The sequence below is a fragment of the Engraulis encrasicolus genome, chromosome 8 (genome assembly GCF_034702125.1).
Source record: "Engraulis encrasicolus isolate BLACKSEA-1 chromosome 8, IST_EnEncr_1.0, whole genome shotgun sequence".
NCBI lineage: Eukaryota > Metazoa > Chordata > Actinopteri > Clupeiformes > Engraulidae > Engraulis > Engraulis encrasicolus.
This window is the reverse complement of record NC_085864.1, coordinates 6,505,027-6,525,962: the sequence shown is the minus strand read 5'-3', so window position 1 is coordinate 6,525,962 and position 20,936 is coordinate 6,505,027. Positions and strand designations below refer to the sequence as shown.

The window sequence follows — 20,936 nt, the reverse complement described above, 5'->3', positions numbered from 1 at the left end:
ACCCCTCATGAGCAAGGACAAGGCCTGGTCCCGGCGGTCAGCCTTGAGGTTGACCCACTGGTCCGTGGCATCCAGGTACTCTACGGCATGGACGGTAGGGGACATCGAGGACATGGTCTGCTCTGTACAGCCGGTTGGCAGACGTATCAGGTTCTCAATGCCCTCCAAGTTCAAACAGTTATCCACCGTCTCCCCCATCAAGCCACCTGCAGCAGGAGGAGAGAGAGAGAGAGAGAGAGAGAGAGAGAGAGAGAGAGAGAGAGAGAGAGAGAGAGAGAGAGACAGAAAGGGGGGCAGGACGATGAGTCCTAACTGGAAATGGGTCGATTTCCATTGTCTACCTAACAACATGTTTACCGTAATTAGTGACTGATGTTTTAATCACAACCATGGTGAAACCTGATTCCAACAGCAACTCACTGTTTAGAGAGAAACATCTTCATCTTTCATCTTCACACTTTACGTAAGTAGGCAATGCTCATTATACTTCAGCTTTGTTTAGTGATGTGACTGTATGTAATTATGTCAAATAACTGTAGCCTCATAATGCATACCGCCGGTTCCACCAACAGTACTTGCAACAGTGACAGTAAAATAAAGTGTTCTCCTAAAATGTTGTGGCTTACCTTTAAAGCTGAGGTAGGTCTCTGGTTCACTTCCAGGTATCGCGTCAGAAGGTTGTGAGATGCTAAAGTTGAGACTGGAATCTAAACACAAATGAAAAGTCACGTAGTACTGTAAAGCACCATCAATACTTCTTCAATATAAATAATTGTTTTGGGACTTTTTAGCCTTTATAGGACAGATAGGAGGATAGATTGGACAGTCGATGAAAGACAGGAAATGAGTGGGAGAGAGAGAGGGGAAGGATTGGGAAATGATGTCGGATCGGAATTGAACCCGGGTTCCCAGCACTAGCCCATTGTTATAGCCTGATAAACTAGACTAAATGTGAGATTAAATGTGTGATTGATTTTCTGAATTCTGAGCATTGGGGCATCGTCCGCTGGCGAGTGGGGCTAGTTTACTAGGCTACCATTGTTACCATCTCCATCAATACTGACAACGCTGCAAGTGAGATTAAAGTGCAACTGAGTTCAAGTAAATTCAACTTAAGTTAGAGTTGCGTGTTACCTGGTGCGTCACCTTGTTTACCGATGATGATGTACTGCTGGTCAATTTTCTTCAGTTCCCCCTCCTCCTACAATGTAGCAGTGTAATAGAAAAAACAACAGTGCACAAAGAAATAAACAAATACAAACCAACCCACCATTTCTGATCATAAATAAAAACAAGTGTAATGCAATTAATTTTGCCATTCATTGATGTATTTACAGTAAAAATGTGCAGTAGATTTATGATACCGAGCAGCAGTTTTCGCCACAGACCTAAGGCCTCATGTACTAAAACGTCTGTAGATTTCCTATTGAATCTTTGTATATATGAAAATCTGAAAAGATGCATATGCACCGAAATGTTTACATGCATCAGTTCAGCATAAATAGATTTTCATGTTGAGTCATGTGGTATTTCCGGTTTCACATGAAATTTAGTAGGCCTACAAAATACGCGTAGGCATGTTTTCATGTTAAGTTAGTCTAAGTAGGCTACATCAGAAAATTGGCATGAAAAGTTACATACGTACAGTAGATTTTTCATGTGTAAGCAAGTTTTGTACATGAGGCTCCACCCCCTCACACATACCCCTGCTTTTATACAATGTTATAATTAGCTCTGCCCATCGTTTGTAGTATTGAAGATAGACCAATGGGCCACCCCAGGGCCAGTCTCTAAGGAAAACAAACAAACAAACAAACAAACAAAAACAAAAAAACAGCAACGATTCCTGACGATTGTTGGCCCACGGGGGAAATGCTCTATATGCCAGCTTGCCAGTCCTTGCCTTGCCCAACAGAGAGACCTAAACTAGCCTGATGAAGGTACAGTACCTACCTCCACCCGGAGCTCCTTTTGTATCTTGTCTGCAGTGTTGGTGGAGGTGCTGTGGGCCAGGATAGTGATGGGGAACTTGCCAGTCGTCAGGGGTACCACCATGAAGTAGACAGAGGATGCAGAGTTGGGAGGGATGCTGAGGCTCTGCCTGGCCCTGTCTCCACGGGCCATGCACAAACCCTCCGTAGGAAGCATCTCTACCATCACCTGCAATGGTCTTCATATCAGCTTACAAGTATTTTTCAACTGTTTACACACAACTTTGTGATTGTTTCGCACACCTCAGCTGGCAGGTATTTTGGTGATAACATAAAGTGAAAGTGAAAGCCCATTGGGAAACTCCAACTCCCATTTGTCATTTTGACACAGCACTCCACAGCACACAAGCGAACACTGCACACTGCACACAATGAAATTGCATTTATGCCTCACCCGTGCAAGGGGGCAGCCCTCAGTGGCGCCCCATGGGGAGCAGTGCGGTGGGACGGTACCATGCTCAGGGTACCTCAGTCATGGAGGAGGATGGGGGAGAGCACTGGTTGATTACTCCCCCCACCAACCTGGCAGGTCGGAAGTCGAAACCGGCAACCTCTGGGATGCAAGTCTGACGCCCTAACCGCTCACCCATAACATGGAGTGGGTTGCAGAAAAAAAACCTCAAAATTTACCACACACACACTGACTATGAGCTTACAGTATTTTGCAACTGTTAATACATAAAAAAGTTATATGACACTATTTTTAATATTTATATATTAATATGACACTATTGTTAAACCCTAAGACCCACACTAACCTGGCACTCATTCTTAGCCTTGTCGATCAATGCACACAATTCCCTGCCTATACACAGGGGAGTCGGCTTATTAAAGAGATCAATTAGCTTGAAGCAACACAAAGTAGCAAAATCAAAGTAGTTTTCATCTTCAAAGGCCCTACAGGTTGGACGTGGAATTGTTTCCTCATATTGAAAAATGCTACAATGCTACACGGATCCATTGACTTTCACTAGCTTAGCGACATATTCCCTCTTTTAACTTATCTTAAAGCAAGACGACGCTTAACTTGAAAAATAAGACACTTTACTACCTTTATAAACCCCAGCCAACGATTTTAACTGTATTAAGCTCCAAAATAGTTGCATACCCCTTTAACCTTGAGGAAGTGATAAATCATCTAATACTAGATGACAGTAATATTACTAGATACTAGTCCTCCTTTTCTGAACTAAATGAGCTGTGGGTTATCTATTAGCAGGTTTACCACTTCCTGCACTAGCCAGGATGATCACGTCACCATGTTCTTGGACTACTCTGCAGGTTTGTTATCTGGAGTGTGTTACATGTACCTCCATCTCTTCGTCCACATAGTTGAACACCACAGCCTTCACCTCCAGCTGCTCGTTCTTCTTCACAGAGTACGGCAACTTCACAGACACAAAGAAGCTCTGGAAGACAGTAAGAGTCTGGGGCTCCGCAACGCAAAAGCCTGCAGGGACAAGAGACGAGCGTCAGCTTATGTAATTACAGCATGAAGGTATTAGGCCACAAACGCACGCACGCGCGCGCGCACACACACACATACACACACACACACACACACACACACACACACACACACACACACACACACACACACACACACACACACACACACACACACACACACACACACACACAAACAAACAGGAATGTGATTTCAACTACTGTATATGCAAATATAAAAGTCTGTTCCTGCCTGTAGTTGGAGAGATTCCAACTGCCTGAATTTCCCAAGTGGTGATGGAGTCAGGAGCCGGTTCAGAATGCCTGTGAAAAGCCATAAACATAGAGGTAGAATATAGGCTATAGGCTAGAGGCTTTGCCTTTTTCTTCACTGACCTGTCGCTAGCAAGTTGTGAAATGTGAAGTTATGTGTTTATATATACAGTATCTCTGCACAAAGAACCTAGAAGGCTGCCGTAGCCGTCTTTGATCACACACATGAAGGAACGTTGTTGCAATACCTACTCTGGACACCATCCTACTGTACATACTCTACATTTAAAAAGTAATTAAGGTCATCCTTTTTTCTAAATGTAATGGAGCAATACTAAAACAAAATAGATTTTTTCAAGTTATAGAGCAACTTGGCTAGAGCACATGCTTTGCATTGAGGTCCTGAAATATGAATTTGTGATGGGGCACTGCTGCATGTGGACTGTAGTATTTCAATGCATTCTAATTAGAAAAAACAATGGGCCATCACGAATGCGGCCATAGAGGTGTGATTGGCTTTACCGGGCCACCCCGTTGGCATCTGTCTCCAGTATCTTCCACAGCCAAGACTCTGGGAAATAGCTCCTTAGATGGACATCACCCTCGCCAATGGCCTCGTCCACGTCATGGCCATCACCTATTCAAGAGAAACAGCAAAATTAAAACCAAAACCAAAAAATTGGTGTGTGTGTGTGTGTGTGTGTGTGCGTGCGTGCGTGCGTGTATGCGTGCGTGTGCTTTTGTTTACAGTTTTTTTCTTCAAATTGCTAACACATTCCTTTCACTTACAGTGTTTTTTTCCAAAAACTGTGAACAAATTGAATTACTGCTCGCACAAAATGCAAACCATTCTCACTCTTGCACAATGAAGCACAGTTTTCAAAACATTCTTATTAACATTCAAAAGCATGAACTTGGTTTTAAATCGGAAAACACTGTCTCATTAGACTGTTGTGTGTTAGGTAAAGAGTTGTGTGATTTGAATAATAATTAATTGGTTCACAACAACTGTGTCAAAGCTGGGAATTAGTGTTATTTAAAAGGTATTTGTGACATCTGAGTGTATAAGTTTAGAAGTAATGTCACATAAAACTTTTTTGTGCATAAGCAGTGGCAAAAAACTTATCTTATACATGAGTGATTCTACAATTAGAATGTGCTTTTAGGTCCATGGACGTTATTTGTCAATTCCACAAACTATTAACTGCATCCAATGATGTTTTGGACATTAGCACACATTTATCTTTCATATAATACAGAAAGTGAAGATATAACATTATTTTCCTCTACAAGAATGAATATTTAATATTTAATACTTTAATACTGGTTTTTGGACGTTTTCATGCCGTCCTCGTTTCCCAAATGTCAGATTCAGTCTTCATATTATTATTAAAAAGTCTATTGTGCTTTCCATTATACATTAAATTGGCCATTTTGTGTCACCCGTGTAACACACTGAAACCCCCACCATAAATCAGTGAGGTTTGTGAAGTCATTTGAAGAACGCCATACAATGTCATTACCTCTTTGGGTGGTGATGTGAAGACTGTTTGGTAAGTTTTGAGTTCACCTTTTCCATAATTTAATCCCTTATTTTGTATGGTCTTAGAGAGGGAAAATTGCCTGTCAACTGTGTTCTCAACATAATCATAAAAACCTGAATTAGAAATCAAAAGTAGAAAAACACAGATAAAGCGTACACAGACATGAATTGATTAAGGTGTTTTGGTGGAAGTTCTGAGGTCTTCAGTTAGCGCAACACCCTGAAAATGCCTGAAATGTCAAGCAGTGTCACCGTCAATTGTGTTACGCATCAGCTATGACAGTTGAGGAGGAGTATGTTTTTGCCAATTTATCTCAATATTGATAGACAAACAAACTAAATAATTTGTGTTTTAGGAAGATGTTTTTAGGTTCTGACTTGTTCCCCTGCACTGTTGACCGTAACACAGTTGCGTAACACAGTTGACTGTTTTGGAAGTGTTTTTGTGCTATTGATCTCTTATGTGTTGGAAAAATCCTATGAACAGATACTAGAGATTATCTCTGTAGAGCGAAGTCTTGTGTAAGGAGTGTTACTAAATTCAAGTCAGACGTTACAGGGACTTATAATGAAAAAAGTGTCAGTCTGTATCACAGTGAATAATAAAATCCTGCTTATGAAGCTCAACAATCACATTTTCCATATCAGTTGCACAGATTGATGACAACATTATTGTTAAAGAACATAAGCACTTTCAAACGTATGTTGTTTCAACTGTGTAGTATTTTTTATATATGTTTGAAATGACATAGTATTTGTCCATAACACTGTTGACAAAATAATCAAGCAAATGTTCGCTTTCATTAAAATATTTCACAAATGATTTAAGATTAAGCTTGGCAATTTGTTTGTTTAGAAATTAAAGGTATACACTATGGAAACATCTAGGTTATTTAAAAAAAAAATACTGATAATTAACATTTTGCTTTTGCCATCATTTTGCTTTTACTTTTGCCAATCGTAGAATCACTCACATATACAAGTAATATTATACTGTGTCCCTGCTGGCCATAGCCGACCACTATGGTGGCCTGGTAGTGCAAAACAAATACAAATGCCACAACAAATAAAGATGTAGCAAACACAAAAAAAAATATTTCCCAATACTATATTTGTTTAAGTAAAAGCAGTGAAAGCATTTCAACCCCTTAGCGTAGCACCTATGTTATAACCTTACTGTCACCAAAATTGTAATGTATATGTCTTAATCTGTTACTTAAGGCTCTTGGCACTGTCATAGCAATGATGTTATGATGTACGTAGTTCTCTGAAAAGAAGTCAGAGGACGTTACCCACTTCTGGCAAGACTGTATTTGCGTGTAGCCTTCCTCATCTCCGTGGCCTTCTTGCAGCACTTCAGAAACACGTCTCTGCACTTCTGAGGCTTCTTCACTCTCTTCAGCCTGTTCTCACAGCTGAGGCCCATGCGGTTGAACTTCACAGCATCAGAACAGCACTGTGGGGCATCTTTCCCCAAAGTAGAGACTGGACAAGGCACCAAATCGAATGAATCAATGAATTTATGAATAAACAAATTCATTAATTAGTCAATTAATCAATCATCCAATCAACCAGTCAACTCAGTGAGCCAGTGAAATCAGTGAACCAATTAATTATTCAATTAATACATTGCAATGAAGAACCCATCACATATTGTCTCCATGGACTTCGCAAACATACAGTAGCTGTGTGAATGTCATGTTCCTGAACACAGAGGGACCATGTCCTTACAAGCCTTCCACTGTCATAGATCATATCAAGCACCATGAAGCATCATTGGAAACAGTTGCCAAATTCTACATCATTGTCAGGTAACATACTGTAATGCTGTAAGACAAATTATGAGACCACTCACCAACACCTGAGAAGTCAATGGCTGCTCTTTTGCTTCGTGGTGATGGTGTAGACGGGCACTCATGTGCCGCTGCAATGAAGCAATGAGGAAAATACTCACAAAATAAACATAGAGCGTAATTCATAGGCAGATATGATTTGATAGGACTGAAACACCACTAAGTAAAAGTTTGATGTTCATGTGAAAACATACCTCTGGTAAAGGCTTTATCTGGAAATTCACAGTTACAAATCCAAATGAGACCCACATCCCAGAAAACTGAATGTTGATGTTGTCCTCCTCCAATGGAACAGGCCAGATCATAGGAGTTCATGTAATCAAACATCTAACACAACAGTTAGAATTAGTGGAAGATGTAAAGATATATGACTTGACTTGACTTGACTTGACTTGACTTGACTTGACTTGATATGGACAATTTAGCCAATAGAACCATTAGTGTTCCACAGTGTAAAATAAAGAAACATACTGAACATTTAACATAAGAATAAAACAATTTAATTATCAGCATGACGATAGAGCAAATAATTGTCATGGCCAAGGCACAATGGTCTGAATATATCTATCTTTTTCCTATGCTTTTGCCCATAGTTGTACCAGATTTTGAGCAAGAATTGACCAGAATCCTTACAAGGAGACACGAAACACAAGCATTAGTGGTCAAAAGTGTGTTGCCATTATCAGCAGTCTGGTATTGAATTCACAAGGCTGTTATTCAGAAATATCAGATGTGCGAACGATGGGAACGATGGAAAACCCCATCAAGTAAACAGTGCATTCTTCAGAATGAAGACAAACCATAAGGCATATTATTAAGTATTCTTACCTTCTGAGAGGTCAGCTTGTTTTGTTTGTTTAGAATGTACACAGCGGAATCCACTGCAACCATGGCAACTTTACTGCGGCTGTCGGCTTTCACCTCCATATTTAAAAAGTCTGCAGGTTTGTATTGTTTTAATGGACTAATTTCAATCTATTAAACATACAAACAATCACACACACACACACACACACACACACACACACAAATGTATTAATTAACGATTAATTAATATATATAAAACCTAATGTTTAAAAAAGTAAACAAATCCACTATCCACCTTCCCCTTGCAGACATCCTTGACATCCACCCAGACCGAGTCTGCCACCACGCCTCTGGCGCCACTGAAGTAGTATGCCAGCAGGCGGAAGGAGGGCACCATCTCTATGGTGACGGGCACTGTGACCTCTGTGACCTCTCTGCCCGCTGTCTGGACACTCCGTGTCTGCAGGATTTTACCCTTACTTAGGACCTGCAGGTGGCGCCATTACACTCAGGTTAGTTGTCGTACTGTATATTGTAATCATATCTCTGCCCTACAAAGGGAAGGGAAATTGCAGTAACTACACATTTTGTCAAAGTTGAGTTTAGACTGTAAAAGGTCTTCATTACACCTCCTTTATCTTGTGGCAAAACCTTAGATCCAAATGTGTCCCGTTTTAGAGATATTAATATGTCAAATTAGCAGTACTGTAGCTACAATATCCAGCCTAATACCAATATTTTGAAGGCCTTTTTCACAGTTTCATTGCTGGCGTAGTTACTGCACTTTGCCTTTGTAGGGCAGATCTAGTTGGAGTATTTTAGTTATTACAGCTTTACTAACAACTCAGGTCAAGGTATTCATAAGAAAAAAATACCATATAATAAATGTGAGTTGGCCGAGGTGAGCCTGCTGGAACAATGTCTCTGAATTGAGCTGTTAGCTCTTGCCCAGGTCCAAGAACACGATGGTCCACCTCAATGCTGAGGTAGCAGTTTGTGCCTTGCATCGCATGCACCGTCATTTCCTGTGATGCTGTCTTGTCTATTTGGGGGGAGAGCTGATACAGGAGGAGAGATGGTTGACAAAAAGCAGTGGCACAGATTTTGTTCACACACACCCCATTCCTTTCTTGCCCCAATAACAAGGACCCTACGTTATTCAAAATAGATGAACAATCCTTTTCAGACTTTCTATCTATCTGCCCACACTTAAATTGGATCTGCATGTCAAAAAGAATAATTTAAACAGTTGACCAAACATGGTGCTTAAACATTATTTTTCATACTATACGCAAAACAAACACAAGAGTGCATGCAGATGATATAATCATCTTAATTTCCCCTCGGGGATGAATTAAGTTACTCTACTCTTCTAATCAGTAGGATGTTATTAGGTGATAATGAGACTGTTAGCCTGCAACTAGAACTCACCGGACTAAGAGAACGTCTTAACGAACAGAAGAAAAGTAAAACTCAATAATTTAGGTGGAAAATGAGATTATTCTGAACTGGTCCAGTATGGAGAAATGATGGTATGGTATCTTTTTTAACTGTGCCATACCTTGATGTGTATTTGAGAAGACTGTTGGGGTACTTCATATGGAATGACAACTTCCCCTTTAGTTGCCACAGCCTCTTTATTGGTGACGACCTCAGACTGGTCAAATAGCCTCGCAGTAATCACGGCATCCAGCTTCAGATCAGGAACAACGGTGCCATCAGGGTAGGTGGTCTTGGCCTGGGTCAAGGGATGAGGGAAACGAAGCAGCAGCATTAGGTAATTCTATCTGTAATGTTTTGACTTCTTTCTTCTGTCTTTCTCAAGCACATTGAATGATAATTGTGTTCGATTATGTGGTTGTTGTTGTTGTGGTCTGCAATGCTACAGTGGAACACTATAGTGGCCAAAGTGAGCCACTATCAAACAAATATGAAGTTCCCAACAGTGTAACCCTCACCGTTTAAGTATTTTTAGTTACACAATTTTGTTTTTACACACTTTTACTACTTACATAATGGAAAAGTGAAAATAAAGTGTAGCTAAACATAGCTTTCAAGACAATATTTTGTGTTTGTGTATTTAGTACGTAGGTACCAAAATGGAGAAAGTGCTGCCAGGTGCAAAGTATTTCTTGGTCTTGGACATGTCGATCACATAGGGGGATGCCACTAGCTTTACTGAGCTGCTCTCTGCTTCCTCGAGGTTTCCACCTGTGAATAACACACACACACACACACACACACACACACACACACATACACACACACACACACACACACACACACGCACGCACACACACACACACACACACACACACACACACACACACACACACACACACACACACACACACACACACACACACACACACACACACACACAAACACACACACACACACACACACGAACAGGGTCGTTTTAAGATGGCCGTGGGTCCCTAGGCTACAGGTTGCTGTGGTGACGCACTACCTACCCCACCCGATGCCTACTAACTACTCAACACAACATACATACATTTTTGAATATTTGAATTTCGCAATTCCTCACTTTTGGACCCCTTGCTAGGTGACAACCCCCCCCCCCCCACACACACACACACAACCCCCCCTTACTGTACTACTGCTGTTTTCTGTTTGAGGGACTTACTGGCCTTCTCTAGGGCTGTGACGGCGATATACAAGTGACACCCCTCCAGCTGGGTGACATTCCTCTCTGCCGCCTTATTCTTCAAATCACTGGTTAGCAGCTTCACACTTGCACGGCCATCTTTAAGCTAAATTGTGGCAAACAGATATTTATTATTTCTTTCCTATCTAAACATGTTCCAATATTAATAGTAATACTAATCATCTAATTATTGTCAAAATAAGAATTTTTGTCAAGTAAAAGCAGCATATGAATCATTTCAAAATGTGTCTAAACTATTGCTGCATTCCTCATGACTATATAACATAATAGTGCTAGAAATTGTACAGGAATGTGTACATAGTGATAAAATGAGTCAATGTTTCAGAGTAAACTTAAATAAGTCCAGATAGATAGAGAGTATTTACTGCACTGTGAGTGGAAGAGTAGAGACTGGCGAGTGAAATCACTTTAGCACTGCGTCAAAAGTTAGGGTACAATTCAGCAGGTGTTCAGTGTAATTTCAACTGTACAGTTTTTTATGTGTACACAATGTTGAGTAGAAATAACTTTGAAAATGTTACCAAAGAGTAAAAATAACACTATTTTAAGTGTTTTTTTAAAGAGTTGTGTGTACTGTGTATTGATGAAATTGAATGTTCCAAGGATTCTGACCGGTAACTGGTTTTCCAGACCAGGTATGTTGGTCTTATCGCCTTGCTTGTCAACGGTCCCAAAGCGAACATAAGCAACCCCATCCACACTTTTCCCATATGTGTACCTGCGAAAGAAATACACACCTGTCATTGTCAGTTTTTCTGTCTGACAGCTGTAAATGTACTGTAGATTATAATTCAGTCTGTGCTTATGCATGTATTTGTTCAACAACCTTGCAGTGATGATGAAATCGAAGCTGTCATCGCTCAGCATGCAGTATGGTTTGGGTGCCACTATATTCACCTCATACTGTGGCAGAACTGGCATAACAGAAAGAGAAAAAATCAAAGAGACACTCCAGGATTTTTGACATAGGACCCAATTTCCTAGTTATCCTGAGTCACTGGAGATGTGTTGAGAAACTTGTTTTTGATATTCCAACAAGCAGAGGTCGCTGCTGCTTGGCTAGTACTTCAACATGTCACATGTATTGTATTACACACATGTTTTGATTATGATTTGTTAGGATGAGTTTGGTTGTGACAATGTTGCTTTACATGCATACCTAAACTGTGTTCATTGCTGCTGTACAAACAAGACCAGATGGTAATTGCGCACACACGTTAGTGGAAATCACAGTAACACTGATTCTAAGGATTCTGATTCTAAGGCGAAGGAAGCTCAACCGCCTGCTGTCAGAATAAATGGTGTCGCCAGCCGATGACGTCACGGTGCCGCCTTCATTGCCGTTTTCAGAAATAAATGAGTACAAGTAGGCGGGGGTGTGACAGACGCGGGAAGTGTTTGATTCGACTATGGCACATCTGCACAACGTTTAAAAAGTGGGGAAAAGTCATTTATGGGCTTGGAAATGTTGCCCCTACGGCTACCGTTGAGTGGATACCGTCTGACACAAAATCTTCCAAACTGCATCAAATGGGAAAAAAGTGGTATGGGTGTGTAGAGTGATGTGTTTTATTCCAGAAATAAGGCCCCACATGCAAAAAAACGTTTTTTCCCTTTAAGGCAAAAGACAAGTTAAACTTACACCACAATTGTAACCGAAATGTTTATTCTATTTGTGACATATACAGAATATCAAAGGAGGATTCACTTACCATATTCTTTCACTTCAAAATGAGTAGAAATGAATTCAGGTGCACGTGCACCTGAAAAATGTGCTTCTATTTTCCAGAATCCAGCTCTGAAACATTGAGAAATGCCAAAGACACAAGACACAATCATGTAAAAAATATTAGTTTGTCTGTGGGATTACAGAAGAAATAACCCCAAATATACCTACTTTCAGTATTAAATGATTATTTAGCTTCAAACTCACCGTTCAATGTTTGGGATAGTGATAGTCTGCTCGAGTATTTCAGTGGATTTTATCAAAGTGCCGCGGACCACTAAACCATCAGAGTTCTGTGGTGACAGAAAACATGTTAAGGAAAGTTCAGTGAAAATGTTTCACATTTAGCCAGCAAAGTGGAAAAAAGCAATAACTATTAGACTATTAGACTATAACTATTAGAAAACAACTTATGTTCTTTGTGTTGTTACTATCTTGGCTTAATTGTGGTTTTGACTTGACATTAGTCAACATGGAAAGAAGGTATTATGAATCACATTTCGTGCACATATAGGGACGAGGTGGTGCTGAAGCATGTGTCCATTTTCCCTACTAGACAAAAAACGGCCTTTTGAAAGGTTTTTTTTTTTACTGTACTGTGGTCCATGTTGACATGGTCATCTGGAAATACTTCTTTAAAGTTTGTGATTAAAAGTGTGAGACAATTATGCTCCAATAATATAACTATAGCCATATCCTCTATATTACCCCCTGTGGGATCATGATTAAATCAGTAATTGTATCCTTTTTTTTTTATTATTTTATGTCTTTTGATTGATTGTGCAGCCCTATTTCTTGTTATAGTCTGGTTTACCGGGCTATAAGCCATAGATCACATATGTAGAAGGGGGGAAGGATCTGCACACTGCTTGCAAAAGACTGAAGATCTATGATCAAAACGTTGCTGCCAATAAATTAAGTGTTTTGCAAGCAGTGTGCAGATCCTTCCCCCTTCTACATACGTCATTTTTACCTCCACCAAGGGTGGAGGTTATGTGATCGCCTGGGTTTGTGTGTGTGTTCGTTACGCCTGGGTTTGTGTGTTCGTTATTGTATGTTCGCTGCTATTTCGCGGCCTGCCACAAGGTGGCCGAGGTGAATTGAGCTATGACAGGGCTTGCCTGCGAGGTGGATTGATGGACAGTGACCACAGCCAGAATGTAGGCTATTACGCGCGGATTTGCTGTGCCTACATGGCTGCGTAGCCTATAGCACACCAAATGATATATAATAATAATATACAATATGGCACACATATCGTTGCAGAGTGTTTGCCCTGTCAACCAAATCAGCTTTCGCGGAGTTAATTGTTCTCCGAGTGTTTCCCTGCTCAGTTGAAGTTCACGAAGGCTGAGATAATATTAATAACGGCGAATAGTGGTAGGCTATAACAGATAGGCTAACAGACAGCGCCAAGGAGGGAAAGGTACCTGGTTCACTACAGGCTACATGAAAGGTTAATCAAAGTTGTGCTGCGACAGTCACCACAAAGCCAGACAGAATGCACACAGAACGCACGGATTTGCTGTGCCTGCATGGCTGAAGCCAGGTGCGTGGGTAGCCACTAGCACCAAAACGTAACGTAATCAATGTAATCAATCAGGGGTGATGCATATCGTCGCAGCTTTCGCGGAGTGTTTTCCCTGTCAACCAAAGCTTTCTCTCGTCTGTCCAGTTGAACAAATGTAGGCTAAATGTAGTGAACTGGCTCCTTGGCGCTGTTAACAGCATCCAAAACACAGACTGGTTCTTCTAGCCTACTTTACGAACGAGTGGAGAAATTAATAACGACGAACAGTTTAATCGTAGGTAGCAGCGCCAATGAGGGAAATTAGACCTATCCAGTTCATTACATTTAAGGTTAATCATGTTAACAGACCACAGTTAATCATGGTACATGGTAATTAGGCCCTATATAATTTTGTTACAACTTCACTGTTTAATTCTCTGACACACTAATGGTGTATAAACCTGCATAAATGACACCACATCATCACACAAATAGGCTATCCTATGTGTCTAAAAACAAACTGAACGTCCTTGGCGGAGGTCTGCACACTCTGGGTGCATTTCTAGTTTAATATGGTTTACTGGGCTATAAGCCATAGCTCACACTCACAAATATTCTCAGGTTGAGCTCCTCATCAGCAGGAAGCATGTACTGGTCTAACGTGAAGATCCTGTACTGGACTGAAACACACGAAAAGAAAATCAAGTCAAGACAGACCACGCTGATCTTTGACGTTGTCAACAAGCCCAGTGTCTCCAAAGCTGGGGGCCCTACATAATTGCCTACTTTGCCTAGCTGGTTGCAACTGGCATGCTTACCGGTCTCTCCGGGAGTGTAGATGGGCTTGTTTGTCTGGATGAAAATGTAGCCCCTTTTTTCAGATAGCCATATATTCACAAGTTTTGCCTCAATGGAAAGCTTTGGGAACAATGCAACCAATTGGATATATGGTATTTGCGCCCTTTCATTCTCAGCATCATTAGCATAGGCATCTTTTAACAGCTTGGGCTCCACCTAAATACAGACAAAAATCACAAAATATTAATGAATAAATGATGAATGAATTAATAAATGAATGAATATACAAACTACAGCTAGTCCCTACAAATCTCTCTCTCTCTCTCTCTCTCTCTCTGTATGTGTGTGTGTGTGTGTGTGTGTGTGTGTGTGTGTGTGTGTGTGTGTGTGTGTGTGTGTGTGTGTGTGTGTGTGTGTGTGTGTGTGTGTGTGTGTTCATGTGTGCATGCCATGAGTGCGTGTGCAGGTAAATGGGTGGGTGGCAAGTATGTCCAAGTGTGTGTGTGTGTGTGTGTGTGTGTGTGTGTGTGTGTGTGTGTGTGTGTGTGTGTGTGTGTGTGTGTGTGTGCGTGTGTGTGTGCGCGTGCGTGCGTGCGTGCGTGCGCGTGTGTGTGTGTGTGTGTGTGTGTTATGTGTTAAGACAAAACAGACTCTAAAATGGTCTAAGTTCATCAATGCTGAAAATATAAAACCACACTTACCTTCATTTTGACCACAGCTTGATAATTGTTCTGTGCGTTCAGTGTGACAGCCACGTTTTCAGAGACAGCGTTTATGTGACGCTTGAACTGGAGGCTGCCTGCAACAGGGGAGGTCGCCCCATGGACCTGCACGCTCACGGTCTCGTCCACTCCCACATGGATCAGGTTGGGAGCAGTGATCAGCCATCTGAGCCGCATCAACACACACACACACACACACACACACACACACACACACACACACACACACACACACACACACACACACACACACACACACACACACACACACACACAAACATCCACACCCGCAAACACACACATGCATGCCCACATGCACACACACAGGCACGCCCACATACACAGGTAAACATACCCCCCCCCCACACACACACACACACTCACAGAGACACACACACATACATACACACATCCATGCACACCATCCATGCACACATGCACACCCCCACGCAAAAAGAATGAGGGATGAGGTATAGGTAGAGTTCTAGAGTTCAAGAGTTCAAAGATCGAAGACATCATATATCATACTATATATACAGTGCCGGTATTTGTTGTTATTTATATTTTCTAATAAAAATGTTACATCATACACAACATTTTATCATTATGAACATGTGCATGAACACACTTACTGCATAACAAAAACACATGCGGACACACACACACACGCATGCACACGCGCATGCACACACAAACACACACATAAACACACACACTACATTTTGTGCAAATTGATCTGATGTGCTTACCTTGGTTCCTGTGCATGTAGTACAGTGGAGAGACACAACAGAAGGAGAAGTGTTGGGGTCATCCTGCTGCCTGCCTGCCTGCCCGACTGACTACTTTGTGTGTTTGCTCCCTGTATCCCAGTGCTGAACAGCTATTATGCAATATCTCAGAGGGAAGAGCTTCAACCCATTTATTTATTTATATATTGCGGATTTATTCCTGTTGAGTTCAGTAACAGAAAAGGCCAAGCCATAACGCCAAGCACATGGCTTAACACTGCTGTTGTGAAATGACAAAGAACAAGTATATTGCAAAGTTGCAAAATGATGCATGCATAAAAGTGCACAATAAAAATGTGGTGTCAATTCAATACCTAGAGAGTTGATTTAACACTTTTCCGAGTGCATTTGGTCCCAGAGTACTCTAAGTGTTGAATAAGCACTGCATTTTTTGTGTAGTAGAGAGTGCAATGGCAGAGTAAATTACAAATAAAGTCCCGAGCTGGAGTAGAAGTCATGTGATTTCCCAGAAATCAGCCCACCGTTCCTGGACGGATGCCTCTCACTCTCTTGCTCAACAGTGTTGTTACAAGACCCAGCGTGGGGTTAGGTCTGTAGTTGGTTAACACATTGAGGGGGAGGGTAGACAGCCATTATAGATACTGTATCTCTTTCCTGAGGACAAGTTATTAAACTGTTTGCCAGTTATGAAAATGCATTACTATTGTATGAATTAAAACTTTGTGTCCTACCAGAGAGAATTCTGTGCAAGACACCCTGCTTAAAAACTGTTAGCATTTCTAAAAGTACGACATGCAAAGCCATTGTAAGTCATACAGGAATGGAATGGTTGCATACATTTCTTTTTTGCATAGCCTGCAGATGCACTGCATCAAACAGTTCCGTTAATTTTCCTTTCCTTTCCTTTTCATCACAGACTTCTTGTTTTAAAGTGTGGGCAGATTTTGACAAATTCCTGTTAATTCCTGCCGATTTATGTACCATAAAAGGTATGAACTGATCGAATTAGCTTTGAAGGCATTGTGTTTACTGTTGCATCAGTAGTACAGTACTCTGTAGTGTATAGGAGAACCTGTCCAATCCTTTGGTGTGGTGGACTTCCATTTGTACCTCGACAGGGAAGCTGATCGTGGGCAAGGGGTTAGTTGTCACCAGACATGGGGACTTGAGACTTGGACTTGAGTCAACTTGAGTCCCTGTTTTTATGACTTGAGACTTGACTTGACAGAAGATCAAATATGTCTTGTATCATGTTTTAGTGTGAATGTCAAATGTGAATATATTTTTGTTTGTATTTATTTATTTAAAATATAAGTAATGTTGTTAATGGTACTTACAACAGCAGTCATAGCAATAAAATTTGTATAATATTTGATATAATATAATGTCGCTTGACTTGACATAGTCTGTGACTTGACTTCCCCAAGAAAAAAATACTTGGGACTTACTTGAGACTTGAAGGTTAAGACTTGAGACTTACTTGAGACGTGCACATGTGTGGCTTGGTCCCATGCCTGTTTGTCACAGGCCCAGGGAGATGGGGGTACAGATTTGGGTTCCCATTATATTGTATGCATTGAGTCGGGTGGGCTTTCAGAGGGTTTTGTCCCAGGTCCAGCCAAAGCTGTCAGTGGCCCTGTCCCTCGGTGTGCAAGGTGTATAGGCTTCCGTATGTAGGCCTACACTTCATGTACTCAGGAAAAACAAAAGGAAGCATGTTACTGAAAAACAACTTTTTATTTATTTTTATCTTTTTAAATTTCAGACCAGCTCAGCAGTTTGTGTTATACGGTAGGTACAGTACAGAGGCATGTGTCAAGGCTGACCATTACCAAAAACATCCAGACCTTTGTGCTTTCCATACATATGTACATAGAGATACAAGTGTATAAACTCACTCAGGAAAAAAAACTGAACCAAAAAAAAAACAAATAACAAAACAAACACAAAACATTAAACTCCATCAATAAACAAGGAGAGAACATGAGCATGGGCCCAAAGATAACTGTAGCATGGGATGCCAAAAACCAAAACACGAACAACATACATTATCATTATTATTATGATTACATGGAAGAACAAAACATAAAATAATATTTCAGCAAGTTGCATAGCGATACAAAAACACACAACATGTTTGTCTTGCTTTGATCATCGTTTGCCGTGCAGTAACCAGGTGGGAGAAAATGCACAGGGCCTTGAATTTCAATACTGTTGAGGAGAGGACAGAGTCCAGTAGCGCTGCACTAGAAGGTCATTTTGAAGAACATGGTGTCTTACAGATGGGCGTCAGGGTGTGCCTGTGCATGTTGACCAGGAAGTGAACTCAGAGGGACTGAGAGACAGGAGACACACACAGACAGACAGGGCCTGGAGGGGCAATGTACTACAAAGGCAGTAGTGACAAAGCCCAGTGTGGCCCTAGTCGTAAACCTAATAGAGTGAGAGACCATTGGCATTTGTATAGTAAAGACAAAGAAGCCCTAAGCTCTTCTACTATCAGATTTACGACTCTCTTTGCATTAACTTAAGCAGGTCCATCACAAAGTAATTGCTGAGGTTGTATACCTGTCTCTCACACATGTCAGAGACAGTCAATACTGAAGGCCTCAGTGAGCAGTGTGCTCTGCCTGCAACTTCACCTGTGTGACACAGTGAAAGACGTACGCACATAGCACATATCTAAAAAAGAACACATACCGCTATAATCCCATTTTATTTGTAAAATAAATAAATATCAAGATCAACAGTTTAACAAAGACAATACCTTGGTAATACACACCACACAAACGTGGAGCTACTACAGATGACAAGGCAAACAATGCAATTAATGGGTCAAAGACGTTTTTTTTTCTCGGCTCAGACGTCAGGTGGTGCAACGACATGTACTGCCCATAAATTAATTAATAATTGGTGGTTGATATGCTGCAATGAATATGCTTCTTAGATAGTCCAATAAAACAAACAAAAAATCCATACAATAGTGGCATTGGCTGTCGTTGCGCCGCCCTGACGTGTGCTGAAACGTCACTGACCCTAATGCAAGTGGTAGAAGACCGGTAACGTCCTCGCTCTTGTTCCCTTTCACCTACAGTCCAGTGGATCAACCAAAATGAGTGTAGTCCTGCTTGACAAAAAAGTGTCTTCAATGATTAGTAGTCAAATTGAAAAGAACGTGAGGCAGTATCACATATAGTAGTCAACAGGTTTAATTCATCATTTGCAGACTTGTATTGGTCTGATGTAAACAGTAGGGGTGTAAATGATACTCAATCTATATCAATGCATCGATCCTACAGCCGGTGATATAATCAATCGATTTGTCCACAAGAGAATTGACTAATCATTTTACACATCCTGTCAGGTAACAATAATGCGACCTTGGGTTACTTGAAAGGCGCTATATAAAACCAAGTTATTATTATTATTATTATTATAATAATGAAGCATTGATTTGAATGAAATGGAATTGAATCGAATCGTGGAGCATTCTTAAGTATCGAAAATAATTGAATCGCTGGCCTAAGGAATCAATATGGAACCGAATCACAATGAAGCCTCTGATTTACACCCCTCGTAAACAGCAGATTACGCGTATGGTAGGATTGTAGACTAAACAGATGAAGATGATGACATAGGCTAATTTTCTGGTTACTTTTCTGGTGTTAGTAGTCCATACTAAATAAATTAGATTTTGGATGGGATACACTGCATGCTACTTGCCTGGTTGATCACATGTGTAAAGGAGTTAGTGTCTAGACTGAATTAGATGAAGATGTAGATGTAGATTATGACGGACTTGATCGCAGACTACAGAATTAGACCAGACCCGCTGGCTTTCTAAGGTAACACCACTCACATCAAATGAATGATGTACAACTCATACAAGGAAGTGAAGCAGAAACAGTGGCCGTGTGTGTGTGTGTGTACATACAGTATGTGCACATGGATGTGTGTGATAGCATAGCACACATACTGTATTGTTGGTGAGTCTGTGTATGTGCGCGTGTAACACTGAGCGAGAGATGACTGTGTACTACAGTACTACACTTGCTGCAGTAAGGATCTTCAGTCTTTTGTCAATCTTCTTCAATCTTCAGTCATTTCTTTAACACTATGTGTGTGTGCTTGGATATTAACTGCTGCTCGTAGTCAGTGGACTCATATAATGCATGCAAAAGTCAACCATTGACCAAAATAAAATAAAATAAAATCAACAAATCAGGTGAAATATAAAACATGATTGGCTGTGTGAACAGTACAGTATGTAAAACACTCTTGATTACTAGAATTGAGGAAACAATTCTCATTTGACTACCAAACCATGTGCAATAAGAATAATGATATAATAATAATAATAATAACAACAAAATCACAATAAAAATAGAAATAATGAGAATAATAATAATAATATTAATAATGCACACAAGAATTCACTGATGGCACTGGAGAAGAATCCAACAGAAGAATAACACACAGTATGTATCATGCAAAACATGAGGTCATTAACTACCGGTGCCATTATATTCATCTCCCCTCTTTATCAAGAAGCAGTTGTCATTATCTCCCCTATCTGATATGATAGAGGTCTTCTAGCACCTTTGGATTAAAAAAACAAACAAACAAACAAAACAAAGACTATATTTGGATGATGCAACATCGTACGTAGATGACAAAGCCAAGCACCTTTTCCTCAACAGCTACATCATCTCCACGAGCACTTGATGCTAACATGGCTGCATGATACATTAGCTAAAGGAGAACTTCATTCTCATGGTTGAAATACAGTAGAACAGAATAACATGGTCCTTTCTCATGGTCGTAGAAGA

The 20,936-nt window shown here is 40.6% G+C and overlaps 1 protein-coding gene across 1 annotated transcript in view; it reads right to left on the bottom strand.

Annotated features, from left to right (window-relative positions):
- Nucleotides 1-16,246, bottom strand: part of c4 (complement component 4) — a 31,076-nt gene extending 14,830 nt beyond the window's left edge. Inside the window, exons 1-24 of the mRNA XM_063204889.1 lie at nt 16,108-16,246; nt 15,338-15,524; nt 14,657-14,852; nt 14,448-14,518; nt 12,536-12,621; nt 12,315-12,400; nt 11,429-11,516; nt 11,215-11,320; nt 10,561-10,687; nt 10,009-10,124; nt 9,475-9,651; nt 8,789-8,971; nt 8,209-8,400; nt 7,935-8,081; nt 7,301-7,433; nt 7,109-7,177; nt 6,550-6,738; nt 4,233-4,347; nt 3,691-3,761; nt 3,302-3,441; nt 1,954-2,160; nt 1,135-1,201; nt 627-707; nt 3-206 (exon numbers count right to left, since the gene is read on the bottom strand). Coding sequence (XP_063060959.1) covers nt 3-206; nt 627-707; nt 1,135-1,201; nt 1,954-2,160; nt 3,302-3,441; nt 3,691-3,761; nt 4,233-4,347; nt 6,550-6,738; nt 7,109-7,177; nt 7,301-7,433; nt 7,935-8,081; nt 8,209-8,400; nt 8,789-8,971; nt 9,475-9,651; nt 10,009-10,124; nt 10,561-10,687; nt 11,215-11,320; nt 11,429-11,516; nt 12,315-12,400; nt 12,536-12,621; nt 14,448-14,518; nt 14,657-14,852; nt 15,338-15,524; nt 16,108-16,169 — 3,100 coding nt within the window. The 5' untranslated portion in view covers nt 16,170-16,246. The remainder of the gene's footprint in view (nt 1-2; nt 207-626; nt 708-1,134; nt 1,202-1,953; nt 2,161-3,301; nt 3,442-3,690; nt 3,762-4,232; nt 4,348-6,549; nt 6,739-7,108; nt 7,178-7,300; nt 7,434-7,934; nt 8,082-8,208; nt 8,401-8,788; nt 8,972-9,474; nt 9,652-10,008; nt 10,125-10,560; nt 10,688-11,214; nt 11,321-11,428; nt 11,517-12,314; nt 12,401-12,535; nt 12,622-14,447; nt 14,519-14,656; nt 14,853-15,337; nt 15,525-16,107) is intronic.
- Between the last annotated feature and the right edge of the window lie 4,690 nt (nt 16,247-20,936).